At 48.9% G+C, this 15,090-nt stretch overlaps 1 protein-coding gene across 3 annotated transcripts in view; it reads left to right on the plus strand.

Annotated features, from left to right (window-relative positions):
• PEX6 (peroxisomal biogenesis factor 6) overlaps positions 1–15,090 on the plus strand; it is a 30,932-nt gene that overhangs the window by 10,280 nt on the left and 5,562 nt on the right. For 2 of the 3 annotated variants that reach the window (XM_090054375.1, XM_090054358.1), the window contains exons 7-14: positions 2,676–2,884; positions 3,643–3,835; positions 5,069–5,145; positions 5,572–5,704; positions 10,575–10,780; positions 10,948–11,009; positions 11,963–12,071; positions 13,548–13,664. In XM_090054375.1, coding sequence (XP_089910501.1) covers positions 2,676–2,884; positions 3,643–3,835; positions 5,069–5,145; positions 5,572–5,704; positions 10,575–10,780; positions 10,948–11,009; positions 11,963–12,071; positions 13,548–13,664 — 1,106 coding nt within the window. Of the gene's footprint in view, positions 1–2,675; positions 2,885–3,642; positions 3,836–5,068; positions 5,146–5,571; positions 5,705–10,574; positions 10,781–10,947; positions 11,010–11,962; positions 12,072–13,547; positions 13,751–15,090 lie in introns of all 3 variants that reach the window. The other variant, XM_090054366.1, reaches the window with a different exon arrangement.

Raw genomic sequence — 15,090 nt, forward strand, 5'->3', positions numbered from 1 at the left:
AGCTTTGTCTAGCCAGGTCTTAGAAGCTCCATCTTTGGAGGTTTTTACCACCTCTCTGGGTAACCTGTTCCAGTATTTTACTACTCTCCTAGTGAGAAAATTCTTCCTAATATCTAACCTAAACTTCCCTTGCTGCAGCTTGAGACCATTGCTCCTTGTTCTGTCATATGTCACCACTGAGAACAGTCTAGCTCCATTTTCTTGTGAACCCCCCTTCAGGTAGTTGAAGGCTGTTATTAAATCCCCTCTCAGTCTTCTCTAGACTAAATAAGCCCAGTTCCCTTAGCCTGTCCTCAAAAGTTATGTCCCCCAGCCCCCTCACCATTTTTGTTGTCCTCTGCTGGACTCTCTTCAATTTGTCCATATCCATTCTGTAGGGGGGGCCCAAAACTGAACACTACTCCAGATGTGACCTCACCAGTGCTGAATAGAGGGGAATAATCACATCCCTGGACCTAGTGGCAACATATCTACCAGTGCAGCATAGTGTATCATTAGCCTTCTTGGCAACAAGGGAATATTTTGTCATGAGGAGGGTTTGTGGGATTTTAGTGGTTGTTGGTTTTGTAAACACCTGCCGCTTGAAAATGTTACTGGCTGTGGTCAGTGTCTTTGTTAAAGATATACCAAGAAGTGAGTTCAAAAAACCTGGGCTCTAAGACTACCTATGGGAACCGCCAGAAAACCAGGGAAGAGCAGAGTTTGTTCCTGAGACATTATGGTAAAAGCAAGCAGGATAGTTTTCTACAATCCTTCCAGGCTGCCTTCTTTCATCAGAAAGAGGTAGAAAGAGGGTACCAGTCTCTTCTTATTTTGAAGAATAATCTTTGAAAGTCCTCTTTAAAATTCCCTTCAGAGTCAAGTCTCCCAAAGCCTGGCTAGAGGAGATGCAGGACACCAGTCTAAGCCTACCTCAGTCTTTACTTCTGCTATTTAGCCCATCTTTCAGGCCTGATGATTGGCGTGCTGAGCTCCAGTTGTCTTGCAAGTTCACAGTGCCCCTTAGAGTCAGGTTTACGGTACTGATACAAGGGTACAAGCTTACTTTCACCTTCTGGTGGTGCACTTAGGGAAAGTTTGTAGGAGCTGAACTGTGATACAGATGTGTGACCGCTGGTTCTCAGGTTCTAACTCAGCTTGCATGGCACACATCTGGGCCTGGCTTTGATTCCTGGTTTCATCTTTGCATTTTAAAAGCTAGTGCCTTGACAGCTGGTGCAAAGCGAGTCTCCCCTCTCAGCTTTCTACCTCTATTGTCACCCTGGCTAGATTATCCTCCCATTCTCACTGTTACAGTTCTCAGTGCCCTCTAGGCCATGAGTTTTCAACCAGGGGTATACATATCCCTGGGGGTACTTTGGAACAGTGTTTCTCAACCTGTGGTATGTATACCCCTGGGGGCACGTGAGACATGGACAGGGGGTACACAAGTGCTGTGTTTTGGTCTTTGCCTGGTCAGGCCAGAACTCCTGGCCGCTGCCCCTCCTGCCGTGTCTGGTGTGCTGGAGCTTTCACTCCGTAGTGTCAGTGTGCCGGACGATAGGGAGGGAGCCCCGCGCAGGCTGCTTTGCCCCAAGCTGCTATGGAAGAAGTGGGACTTGGCTTGCAGCAGCAAAACCAGAAGTGCCACAGTGGGACTTCCAGTTTCGCTCTTGCCGCATCGCTTGGCAGGGGGTATGTAAGGTACCAACGGTTGAGAACCACTGCTTTGGGAGGCATGGAGAAGCCAGCGGCACTTCTGGTCTTGCTGCTGTACAGGGGACCCCTCCCCCCAGCTTGTTGACAGGGCACCAGGATCCCCCTCACCCCACTGCTTCTTGACTGCACGTTTGGGGACCCCTCTTCTCCTGCTTGTTGACTGGCCACCAGGGGACTTCCACTCCTGAGTATAAAAGCTCTTTCTGCCCTCTCCCCACCCCCCGATAGGTAGCCTCATCTGTGATAGTGGGAATTGCTGAAGTATCCTCTACTGTTCTGCACATCCATTTGATGCTGTGGGAGGGAGTGGACATCAGCATCTTTGTTCCACCCACTCTTGGCCTTTTCCCAGGTCAGCAAAGGACCATTGACCTTCCCTCACTCACAGAGATGAGAGGTTTTCAGGCTATCATATGCATCCTGCAATGTCTTCTCTAGGTGACTGCAATGTCTTCTCATTTGAAGCTGCATTTCTCCCTGGGAGTTGCTTGTATAGATTACTAGTTGCTTCTCTCTGGGTGTCTCCTTTCAGTTTGGGCCTGGGCTTCTAGCTACTCCAGCTGTGCCCCTGTTTGTCACGGATGTGTAGGCTGAATGGTTCCATGTGCCTTCTTCTCTACTCTTTCTGTTGCTTCTCCCAGCGTGTACATTCCTCCCCTTTCCACTGCCTTCCTGGGCCTCTCTCTCACCCCCCCGACTTTGCTTGGAGTGAGTCACCTCCTGTAGCTGCTATTCCAGCCCCTCTTCCTCCATCTGGAGCAAAAGGGAATGCAGTTTGTTCCTGAGACATTATGGTGAAAGCAAGCAGGATAGTTTTCTACAATCCTTTCAAACTGCCTTCTTTCATCAGAAAGAGGTAAAGAGAGGGTACCAGTCTCTTCTTATTTTGAAGAATAATCTTTGAAAGTCTGTACTTGGTTCTTCTCATTACTGCAGCTCAGCCTGCTATGTGTTCTGTCTTCTCATGACTTCTGCAGGTGGACTGTGTCAGTCTCTGTGGAGACACTAGTGGAGCTACAGAGGTGAAGCTACAGTCTGCTTTTGCACAAGCTGAGCTCTATCACCCATGCATCCTCCTGCTGAAGGACATTGAATTGCTGGGCAGAGACCGAGATGGGGTGGGAGAGGACTCCAGAGTGATCTCCACTCTGAGGCATCTCCTCCTGGACAGAGACCCTGTACTAAGGTATGAACTCTACCTGGACATCCAAGACACTTCTGTATGCTGTCTGTGTGTCTGCAGAGCAACAATCATGGCAAACATTTAAATACTAACTGACAGGATATTCACTTTGGCTTTGAAACCAGTGGAGGAATCTCCCAGAGTTGCTTGGTTTATTTCCAAGGGCCTTTAAAGCTCCCTGGGGAATGGCTGTATGGCTTGGGGAATGATGGGACTTCGTCTAAAGCAAATATATTTTATTTGTTTGGATCGGTTCAGATAAGATACTGAAGAAAATATAGCGTATGTGGTATGGGGCAAAGCCAGGCCTGGGAGATATGAAAGGTCTGAGCTAGGACAGTGCTGAAGCCCTGGCATGGTAGAAACAGTGGAGCATAGTGCAGGAGCAGGTGGGAGGGAGATATAGAGTGGGAAGGATGGAGTGTCACTGCAGGGGTGTCAGTGGCTTGGGAGAAAGAGGTAACATAAGCTTTGGAACAGGGTGCTAGAGGTTTAGCCTGGGTGAGGAGAATAATGATACTTGTCACAGTCACACTCCAAAATAAACCCTACTTGCAAAGTAAGTTGTGCCTATTTAAAGTAATAGAGCAGGGCATTTTTATAGGAGAGGGGACTGCTGTCCAGAACATGGCCACAGTTTTCAGTGGGGTTCTGAGGTGGGCTGATGGCAGTGGAAAGTGGTGTAGTTACAGAGTTATTGTTTCTAGTTCCCTGTTGTGTAACAGACACCACTTGTTTCTCTCCTGTTCCTGTGTGGGCAGCAAGCCTGTCCTGGTAATTGGCACTACATGCAGATCCCAGGATGTCCCTGCAGATGTACAGACAGCTTTCCTTCACGAGGTGGCAATTACAGCCCCTTCAGAAGAGCAGAGGAAGGCCATTCTGAGCACGCTTACTGCCAGCCTGCCGCTGGGGAAAGAAGTGAGCCTGGCCAAGCTGGCACGCAGAAGTGCGGTAAGTGCTGCGGAGAAGGGCAGCTCTGCTTGAGTGGCCAGCCTGAGAATGTGTTGGTTGTCTCTGCCTAAGTTTGTTGCAACTCAGAAGAGACTCCATACTGCCACTGTGCCAGTGAGGTCAGGCTCATCACTTTGTCAGCAGACTTCTGTTTGCAGAGGGAAGTTTTCTTGTTCCAGTCTGCCTGGTAATACTGACTCCCACATGCCATCTTCCTAGGAGGATAATACTAACTTGTGACTTCGGCTGCAGGTTTCCTGTGCCTGGTTCTCTGCACAGCTTTTCATGTAGGAACTTCTATTCAGCAATACATTGCGTAAGGGACTTGAAACTGTTAGGATTGCAAAACCTTGTTTTGTTATGACCCCTCTTCTTGCATTCTTAGGTTGGCAAAGCATGTGCCCTTTGGCAGGAGTACCCAGCCCTGGGCTTTGCTTGAAGTTACCTTTTTTGAGAAGATGAGCAGCAATCCTTCAGGCTGTAAAGTTATAGGATTGGATGTGGTGGGGGAATGGAGGCATACACAATTGCCATTGTCAGAAAAGTCTAACCTGCGCTTTTGCAAGCACACCACAGAATAAGTGGCTGAAGCTTGAGCCTTGAAAGCTAGTGTGGATGTTGTCCTTCCAGATGTCTGGTTTAGCTGTGGAAGGCCTCTGCAAAGAGCCTTCTTACTATCTCACGTGGCTCTGGCAAGGGCTGCTGTCAGGCACTGCTTGTCCCTCCTTCTCCTAGATAGTAAACAGCCAAAAAAAGAGCAGGAGCAGTTGGGGAAGAGACAGGACCCGCTTGCACTGTGGATTAAAACAATATGTCCATCTAACATACAGGCTGTCAGCATGGTTGTGTTCTGGTCCCTCTTGTTGGTTCATGTATGTGATATTTTTTCAGCCTTTCAGCTGTATTGTTGCATTGATATTTCTGTTTTTTGCATTAAATCTTTATTAGATGGGTCCAAAATGGGATGTCTGTGGGTCCCTGTGCTAGAATGCACTGAGAAGCATGTATGTACATCTGCCTTTGCATTTGCAGATGTGCACTCGTGTAGCTGGCTGGGTATGCCAGCTGGACTTACCAGTGCCAGAAGCTCTGATTGCACACATTCTGTTCCAGTTCTCGCCTACCTTTCCACAAACACGATGCTGTCTGAGGAGGTGGCTCCCTTGATTCAGGTGTGTATGCTGCACTGAAGCTGTTCTCTGCTGGACACATTGTTTGTTTCTGCATCCACAGGGCTTTGTGTTGGGAGATTTCTGTGCCTTGTTGTCCCACAGCAGCCGTGCCACCTGCTCCAGGATTCAAACCTCAAGGTGATGTAAATGTGTTCTCTGAGTAATCTGGTGTGAGCTTGTGGTCAGATAATTTCACTCCTATGAATGAAAATCTCTGCTTCTGCTCCTTAAAAGATTTATTTTGTCATCCTGTTTCCTCTGAGAGGTTGAAATAGAGGGGTGTATTGTGGGGGAGCATGTTTAGCTGATGGAGAGAAACCTTGGTAAAGATGTGGTCGAGGCCACATGGCAGCTGAGGCAGAGAATGGTGAGAACGATGCAGTACCTCTGTGGTCATATCAGCCATGGGGCAATGATGGAGACTGCAGTGAGAGATGTTCAGCAGTGAGGCTGGGTCATGCAGTAATGAGGGCTGCTGCTGGGCAGTGGCAGATGTGCTCTGTAAGGTAAATTGAGTGTGCTAAGGCGGAGTGACTTAGATGTTTTCCTCTTCTCTCTTGCCAGTTTTCCAGGGGGGCTGAGTGAGGAAGAGGAGAGAGATTTTTGTGCTGCTGGGTTCCCAGTTCTAGAGGAGGATTTTAATGTTGCGTTGGATCAGTTGCATGATGCCCATTCCCATGCTGTGGGAGCCCCAAAGGTATGAGCTCTCAGACCCTTCCCATGTTGAGGGGTTTCTTCAGTTAGCGAGTGGTATGCAATGGCAAGGGACAGGAATCACCAGGCACAGGTCGGGGACACGGCTGAAAGGCACCTTCACTCATTTTCCTCATTGATCATTCTGGCTAGGAAAGCTGGCATGGGAGCCTCTTATGTTGTGTGAAGTATTAACACAAAGCCTTTAGACTAGTCGCTCTGCTGGGACTTCTATTCCTTGACTTCAGAGCATTTGATGTGGGGCCATGAGACCCAGAGAGTGCTTTGGACTGTGTCTGGAGTCCTGTCCTTTGGGCAGTTCCTCATCCAAGAGCTACCAGGCTATGATAGCATAAGGGTAGGGAAAGTAGCTACTTTTGTGGCCTGTGCAGGACCAGGTATGTTGCAGCTAAACTATTATGTGATGGCTTATTGGCCTGCCAGGTTTGATTGAAGGCAGAGGGTAACTCTTTTTCAGGGAAAATGTTCTGCTCATGGGGCAGTAAGTTATCCAGAAAGGGGCAGAACCTCACCAACTTAAGGTGATTGCATGTTTGCATTTGACATCAAATGTTGACTCTAGGGACAAGATACTCAGCCCCTCTCACCTCCAGCTGCTTTACACTTCTGAGTAAACATGAAGCACCAGAAAAGATGTGAAAAGATGTCCAGGGATTTTCCTGGTAAAAGAAATCCTCAGGAGGTGTAAAGCTGGCATGGCTAGCTCTATGCTGCCAACTCCCACCCCTCCCTAGAGCAGGGCAAGACCAGACTGGTGATTCTCAGGCTAGGGAACATCTGGGGACGCATTCCTGTTTGGGTAGTTCAGTGCCAGAGTCAGAATAGGGAAAGCAGGAGGACTGTGTAGAGCTGTCTCGTCTCCCAGTCCTACTCCTGCCCCAAGCACAGGTCGGGGACACGGCTGAAAGGCACCTTCACTCATTTTCCTCATTGATCATTCTGGCTAGGAAAGCAAGCAGGCTTGCCTGGCACAATTTTTTTTTCATTTTATTGCGCCAGCTTCTGTTGTCCTGGAAAGCTTGCACATTTCTCACCTGCTGATTGGTTTCAGTATTTTATTAGGGCTTGAAATTGGACCTCCTTTGGTTTGTTGAAATACTGTACATGTAAAAATGCACACATTAATATAAATGTTGTAGTGTGCCTTGTTCTTCCAAAGTCCCTTATAGATAATAAGTAATTCTGTGTGTATTTATAAATATCTGACCAATTTTCTGGCAATTGGCACAGGTTCCGAATATTCTGACCTTTAACTTTGAATATACTCCATTCTACTGAAAGAATTTTTGCATAGGGCTTTATCTACTTTTTGTTGAAGGGATGCTTTTAGTTTTTGTTTTCTAGAATTAAAATATTTGTATAAGATTTATAAATAAGTTAATCTTCAGTTTCTGGCTGAGCCTGTAGTAAATAGGAAAGAGACTTTGGAATTATTTTAGGTAAATTCATGAAAACATCAGCCCAGAGTTCAGGAGCCATCAAAAAGGTGATTACGATGTTAGGAATGCTTGAGTAGGGAACTGAAAAGAAAACAGGAAATGTCCATTATATCACTGTGTAAATCCATAGTGCAACCACACTTGGATATTGCGTCAAGTTCTGGTGGTCCCCCCTTTCCTTTAGGATGTAGTAGAACTAGAAAAGGTATAGAGAAGGGGCAGCAAGGATAATCGGGGACATGGATAAGCTTCTGTATGAGCAGACACTAAATAGGCTAGTGGTTGGCAACTTTTCAGAGCCCTGGAGCAGAACAACCAAGCTTTTCCTGATGCCGCTTTGTCTTGATGTCTAGCCCTGGTGCCAGAACATCTCCAACATAGCCAAAACTCCATGCCACTGATGCCCCTTGTCCTGGGGTGTTGTAGAGGCTGATAATTTAACCAGGCTGAAGAGAGGAATGGAACAATTCACGGAGGATAGATCCATCAGTGGGTGTTACACATGATAGCTTGTAGTGCAGCCTCAAAATGAGCACTTCCTAGGCCTCTGAATACTGGAAGCTGGAGAGGGGAGAGGGGCAGGGGATGGATCAGTCTGGATTGGCCTTATTTAAATTCTCCTCCCTTTCACATCCACTCTGTGCCACTGAGAGCTAAGAGGATGCTGGACTAGATGGACATATGATACAACTCAGTGTGGCACTTCTGAGTTTTTAGGTAATCTGTTAAAACCAATGGACACACAGGGCTGCTACAGGCCCAAAAGAAACAACTTAGACAAACCTTATTTTGCCTTATTTTTTTTCAACACAACCATAGCATGTTAAATCACAGTACTTGTAAATCTAGGAGGTATAAATTGCATTCAGACAGAGGCATGTGTTTTCCCAGTAGATGAGATTTGAGGCTGCTTCATTGTCTGAATTTTTGTTCTCTCTTTCTTAAGGAAGACCATTTTCAAATGTAGTTCAGTGTCTCATTGGATAACATGGAAAAGAAGTTGTTACCCAGTCTAGCCATCTCTGTTTATAAATGATCACTGCAGCAGGCTTTCTTTCCTGAGGGTGTTTGTTGCTGAAAACCCTTCAGTTTCTTTGCTTTCCTCTGGCCTAATTTGCACTCCTCCAGCATCCTGGCTGTTTTTGTATTCTGTTGCAGTTTTAAAAATGAACTGCAGAAGGATGGAGTGGTTGTTTCATGGCTCTTGCATCATGGGAGAAAGGAAGCTGAGGAACTTTTTGTTTTAAGGGCAGCTTTGCTTTTTTCACAATAGACATTTAGATGTTTTTAGACCTGATTTAAAACTAGCTAGAGAACTGGAGCAGTAGTAGGACGAGGTCAACACAAGGAGCAAAGGAGTGGAAGTGGATTGGCCAAGAGGGAAAGAGATTCTATACTGGACTTGTTTTAAACTCAGTTTTGTCTGCTCCTTTCAGTGTTGGCCCCAGGGAGCTTTCTTCCTGTTCTTTGGTCTCCTAAAAAAGATCTAGCTTGTCAAAGGCAAGACTTGATATTCCTGATGCTTCTAGGAGAAAACTCTTTCAGTAAAACCACAGAGCTGTTTTATGCATCCCCAGTTAGCAGAAATGGCTGAGCCATCCACTCCTATTCTTATTACCCCTTCTCCCCTGGGCAAGTTCCTCCTCAGTGGACCTTATTTCTTGTCATCTGATTGGCTCCTTCCCCAATGCAGCACACTCACAGCTTGGGTCTTGAAGCTACATGTGTTTGTTTCTTGTCCCTTGCGTTTTTCTTTCAGAGAAATGTACCATAATCACAGTGTCTTCTAAGACTCCATGTGCCCTCCACACAGGTGGATTTTAGTCCTTCCATACAAATTATTTCCTGCTAGCATTTCTAATTGCCTGTACTTTGTTCTAAATTGGAGTGCAGTCTCCATGCGTCAGCCCTCTCCTGTGAGGTATGTTGCTTCCAGACAGCATGCATGCACTTATTCCCTCTTCAATTTTTTGCATGAATTTGGGGCTCCTTGTGTAGTTGTAGATTGCATTTGCAGATCTTGTCAGCCTTTCTGCACCAACAAATGACCTAAAAGTGCAATGACAGTTTGTGACTGGTCACCTGATGGCAAGTGCAGGTTGCTTTGTTAGAGGCATGAGTGCTCTGAATTACACTGTGTTCCAGAGTGACAGTGACTTGGGCAATGGAGTAAGCTAAGTAGCGATGATGGGAAGAGTGGCAGTTCTATGAATAGTGTCCTGTCAGACCCACAATGCTTGGGGTCCCTGTGGCAGCCTTCTCAAGGAGCCGTTTGTGCATAGATGCTGGTTGTTCCTTGACACAAATCACGTTTCAGATGGATTGGAGCAAGAGTCTCGGCAGTGTAGGTAGGAAGGAGGTATGGCAGGGTAGGATGGCTGCAGGGTGTTTCTTAGCAGTGATCCATTGACCAGTGGCCAGTTAACCAACTAGCTCCCTGCTGAATTCACCCCTTTGTTGATCGATATTTTACTATGAAGCTGTACAGGTACCCTAGATGGACTTAGGTAACAAATTAACAGGTGGAAGGAGTGTAAGGAAGTGCAGGGTATAAGTTCTTACCATGCTTCCTCTGTGACTTCCCTTGTGTGCTGCAGAGCACAGGGTTGAATGGGATTCGACTTCACAAAACAAGCATGTGAGAATCTGGCTTTCATAGGGGAGGTGTTAAAGGCTAGAAACACCAAGAAACCTTTTTTTGTCTTGGAGGGGGTGGGGGTGTTCTCTGCAAACTGGTCCAAGCCCACTTCTTCCTGGTTCTTGGGCAGTGTTATTTAGGCACTGGATAAATCTCACAAGGAAGTCTTCCTTACTGCTGGCATGGGACTGAACTTATCAATGGTTGGGGCTTCCCCAGTAGAATAGCACTCACTGACCTATGAAATACCAGCAGAGGCTTCAGGGCAGCTGAATCTAGGCCTGAGCATAACCATGCCCTGAGTGTACAGTACATGAGCCTCACATGGCACATCAGAAACACAACTTGTTACCATGCATTTTGGTTGCCTGTTCTCTCTCTCTAAGAGGAGTGGGTAGAGTCAGGAGTACAAAATGGTGTTGTAGGCCAGTGAAAGGGATGCAGGGTGAGAGCAGGCATGGGGCTGGCTGAAAGACTGGCAGGAGAGGCTGGATTTTGCAAAGGTGGGTATATGAGAGCTGGGCCAGGAGGTGGTAGAATAGCACAGCAAGAGAAGAGGCTTGCCTGTGAAGGGGGAGATGAGGAGACTGTGATACGGAGGAGCCTAGGATGATCAGCTGGAATCTAGGGGTCTGGGAGGGTCTGAGAAGGTGGTTTCCCCCATATGCAGTGCTGAGATCACCCTGTGCAGAGCTGTCCATGTGCCAGCCAGGATGCTGGACTGGGAGCTGAACAAAGTCTGGAGCAGAAGGATGATGTGGCTGTCCTCCCTGCAGATCCCTTCAGTCTCCTGGCAGGATGTGGGTGGGCTCCAGGAGGTGAAGAAAGAGATCCTGGACACCATACAGCTGCCCCTGGAACACCCTGAGTTGCTCTCATTTGGGCTGCGCCGCTCTGGTCTCCTACTGTATGGGCCTCCGGGGACAGGAAAGACCTTGCTGGCCAAAGCTGTGGCAACTGAGTGCACCATGACTTTCCTCAGGTGAAGGGCAGGGATCTGTAAAAGGGCATTGGGGCATGCTTTCCTTGGAGCCTGAGGGGGAAGGCTCACCTAGTGATCCATGGGAGGGCCTGACCTGTACAGCAATGGGAGGCAGCTGGGGTTAGAGAGGTGCCAGCATGGCCTGATCCTTACTCTCTTCCCTGCAGTGTGAAAGGACCGGAGCTAATTAACATGTATGTGGGGCAGAGTGAAGAGAACGTTCGTGAAGGTGAGTGGCTGCCCTAGCCTGGGGTTTGGTGTACACTGACCTGGGGGAGCTGAGCCTATCTGGCATACCCAGACATGTGCCTGGGGAGATGGTTCTCCCCTCAGGAAGGAGTGGAAATTAGGCCCCTAGCTCATCCCTCTGTAGTTGGTCTGCTCTAAAGAGGACTCACACCTCACCAATCTTCCAGCCCCTCTTAATCCTTTCTGTAACCCCCAGCCTTGCCTGTTCCTCCTCACCATCCCAGCTCTCAACATCTTGCCTGTCACGTGCCTTGTTGTCTGCAGTGCTGCTCATCCAGACCTCCCTATTTGTAACCATTGCAATCCTTTTCCGCTCCTCTGCTACAACCAGCACGAACCACTTAAGGTTTCCTACCACCTCTCCCTAATCCTGCTTTGAATTTTAGCTCCTTAATATCCTTTTTGCAGCCCTTGGTAATCGCTCTCATCTGGTTTCCAGTGCCATTTTCTTCCAGCCTGGTGTGCCTTGTCAGTGCCTTCTCCATACCACTCTTCATTGTTTGCATTGGTGTTCCCTAGAGACCACAGGCAATGTTCAGGACTTCATGGTGGTGGGTGCTATACAGGCATATACAGGAGGGCTATGTTGTGTACAGCCCCCAGCCTTGGCTCATGATGGGAAATAACATGACCTAGGGGTGCTGGGAGAGGTTTCCTTTGTGGTGGTAGACAGCAGTCCCAGCATATCCCTAGGCCGCTATGGCCTGCCCCTTCCTCCTACGCTCTACCTTAGGAATGGGAGGCCTGGAGCAGCATCCTGCTCCTATTGCTGACATTGCTTTCTTCCCCAGAGAGCCACATTCCTGGGTAGGTTGGGCAGATAGTTTCCAGGGTGATGGTTCTCCACTCAGGGCTGTCTTCTCCCCATGGGCTGGATGCCTTTCTGTGACCTGTTCTATGGCATCCACACTCTGCATGTCTGTCTCCTCCCAGTGTTTGCCAGAGCCAGGGCAGCTGCTCCCTGTGTTATCTTCTTTGATGAACTGGATTCATTGGCACCCAGCCGTGGGCACAGTGGGGATTCAGGAGGTGTCATGGATCGGTAAGTACTCACCAGGCCTTTCTTTGGCAGATGTGGTTGGACAAGGTATGAATCTATGAGCTAGGTGTGCATGAAAACTCCTGGTTGGGCAGAGCACGTGCAGCCTGAGCCTCAGCCCAGCACTGTCCTCATAGCCTCTAGCCTCAGCTCCTTTTCCATGCTGGATCTGATGTGCTGTTGCGCTGACCCAGGCATGGGATGGTGAGAATGTTCAGTATTTGCTCTGTACTAAGTCACTGTGGGCTCCAGTCTGGGATCAGTCCCGTAGTGCTGGGTACAGCGCAGACATAAAAAGGCAGACCCACCTTCTCTGCAGCGTAGAGAAGCTCCCTGTGTGCCCCTTGACACCATCCTGTCCTTCCCCTTCCCACTCGTTGCCCATGTTTGCATTGAGAAAGCCACTCTAGAAGCATCCCTTGGGGTCAGAGCACAGGGTTCTGAACAAACCTGTGCAAATGCAGTCCTTGTCCATAGAAGCTCCAGGGCTGGGCTGCTGGTGCAAGTCTAGCCTGCCCCTTCTTTAGGCCCAGAAGCTCTTCAGGGTAGGGCATTCTTGGGAAGCAGCACATTCCTCTCAAATGGTCCATTGTCATGTGCAGCTCCATGGCTCTGGCAGTGGCACTTTTCAGCACATGAGTACAGAGGTGGAGCAGCTGAGCATAAGGATGCTCTGAGCCTGAGTGCAGTGCTGGGTTGGCAAGGGAGCTGCAGGACTAGGATAAACTCATGTCAGCTGGGCATGACTGCCAACTGATGGAGGGGACCCCCAGCTCTGACAGACAGTAGGGCCTTGCAGTTGAGCTCATTGCTTAAGGGCTTCAGCTGTGATTAGCAAATCACCATCTATGTGTGGAATGCAGTCAGTAGACATGGGTGACTGCCTGTCCATATATGGTCCCTCTCACCCAGGCAGTTGAATATTTAACCAGCCCTGGTGGATGCAGCTTTACTCTCTTCCTGAGGAAGAACAAGGGAAGGGATTTGCCTGAGATCAGAGTCATTCTGGCAGGGCATGAATTGGTGTCATCTCTGTTGTCTGAGGGTGTGGCACATGGTGCCTGGGTGATGCCATTGGGCCCTGGCAGGGTTGTTCATCATGTCAGTGGCTGTGCTTGTGCAAAGCCCTTTAGGTGTGCGAGTGTTGTGGGGGCTTGGGCAGCACAGTCCAGTCAGTAGGGTACAGGACCAGAGGTTGAGCAGCTCAGGTTCTGTTCCCAGCTCTGTTGACCAGTTGCTGTTCTGTATGAGGCCTTTTTAGTCTGTGCACTCGAGAGGAGTGGCTGTCTCCCAGTGTGTATATGCATAGCACCGTGTACAATGGGGCTTGGCTTTGGAGGGGGGCATCCAGGTGCTGCTGTAATACAAATGAGTACAAGCAGTGGTGGTAAGCAGCCCTGGATTTAGGAGGTGCATTCATGTTCTACACTGGGTTTGCCGGTAACTCCTGGGTGTCCCTTCCCCCACTCTGCCTGGTAGAGTTGTCTCCCAGCTGCTGGCGGAGCTCGATGGCCTTCATTCCACCCAGGAAGTTTTCGTGATTGGAGCCACAAACAGACCTGACTTGCTGGACCCTGCACTGCTGCGGCCTGGCAGGTACATGGCACGCTGCTCTCTGCACCTTTCTTCATGTAGGTGTTTCCCTTCCACAGATAATGTTCAGCTCCCCACATGGCTGTCAGGTGAGTCATTTCTTGAGCAGCACCTTGGCTTCTGGGACCTGTGAGTGACTGTGGCAGATGCCAGTGTTTATATTTGAAAAAAAAAACCCAAATCCAGCACCTTTTAAGGCACTGCAGAAAGCTCTAGGTCCCTATTGCTGCTGTTTCCCTGCCTACCACTTGCTCCTGCATGCCACTGTACTTACATGCCTCCTCTTGAAGGCTGATTTGGGATTGCAGACTCCAAGAACAGGGTCTGACTTCTCTGCTTGTGCAGTGCCCAGCACACCAGGGCCCCAGGCCATGTGGTGAAAATAATAGGGCTATGTAAATGCCAGTATTCCCAGCCCCTTTAGAAAAAGAGCAGAGAAGCCCTGAGGGAATAGCATTGTGTAGGGGCTGCTGCAGAAGCAGAGTACTGGCTTCCATCTCAGCCCCCTCATAGGAGACATGTTAAGGTGGGAATAAGCTAGGATTGTACAACAGGGCTGGAAGAGACTTCTATGGTCCAACTCCCTACTGAAGGCATGGTCATGCCTGTCTGAACCACCCCATACAAAATGTCTAACGTATGCCTAAAACTATGCAATCAGTCTTGCTCTACAACTACAAGGCACATTGCCCAAAGGCAGCAAAAGCACCCAAACTTGCCACGGGCAAAAGTAGGGGATGAGGGCTATCAGGGTTGTTAAAATACACTTGAGGGATCCAAGGAAGAGGGCCATCAGCTACAGAAGAAGGCAACATTCCCCACAGTCGGTACCAGTTTCACCATGGTGTAAAATTTCTTTCTGACCCCAAATGTGGTGATCACTCAGAACCTTAGAAGGAGAGGGGCAAGACCCTCTAGCCAGGAGCCTCCAGCTTTCAGTCCCAGCAGGACCACTGACACCCCCCAATCTAAAATCCCCAGCCTTAGCTGCAGCCAGCACCCAGTGCTTCTGAGAGGCAACCCCCTACCTTCCAACGCCTGTAGCAACAGGAGGGGAGAAAAAAATTCCTTCCCAGTCCCATGTGGCAATTATCAAAACCCGGAAGCGTGGTGGGGGTGAAAATCAAACACCACTCTACAACCTGGGAACAGCAAGCATATCTCCATGCTCCTCTGACTGGACAGTCAGAATTCCTCTTTCTGTATCCCCTCCATGAATAATGCATGCCCCCAGAGGCTGGGGTGATACAGTGACCGCCCATAGGTGGCGGTGGCAGGGGTGTGATGGTGGGGAGCTCTGGCAGGCAGCTGCAGCCATGTCGGTGGCGGGAGGTGGGGTTGTGAGTGCCAATCAGCAGTTGGCAACCACTCACAGACGCTGCCAGCAGCAATTGGCGACTGCCTGCAGACGCGGAAGGGGAGGGTTGTT

This window comes from Crocodylus siamensis, chromosome 1, assembly GCF_052110815.1.
Source record: "Crocodylus siamensis isolate JL-2025a chromosome 1, ASM5211081v1, whole genome shotgun sequence".
In the NCBI taxonomy this organism is placed as follows: Eukaryota; Metazoa; Chordata; order Crocodylia; family Crocodylidae; genus Crocodylus; species Crocodylus siamensis.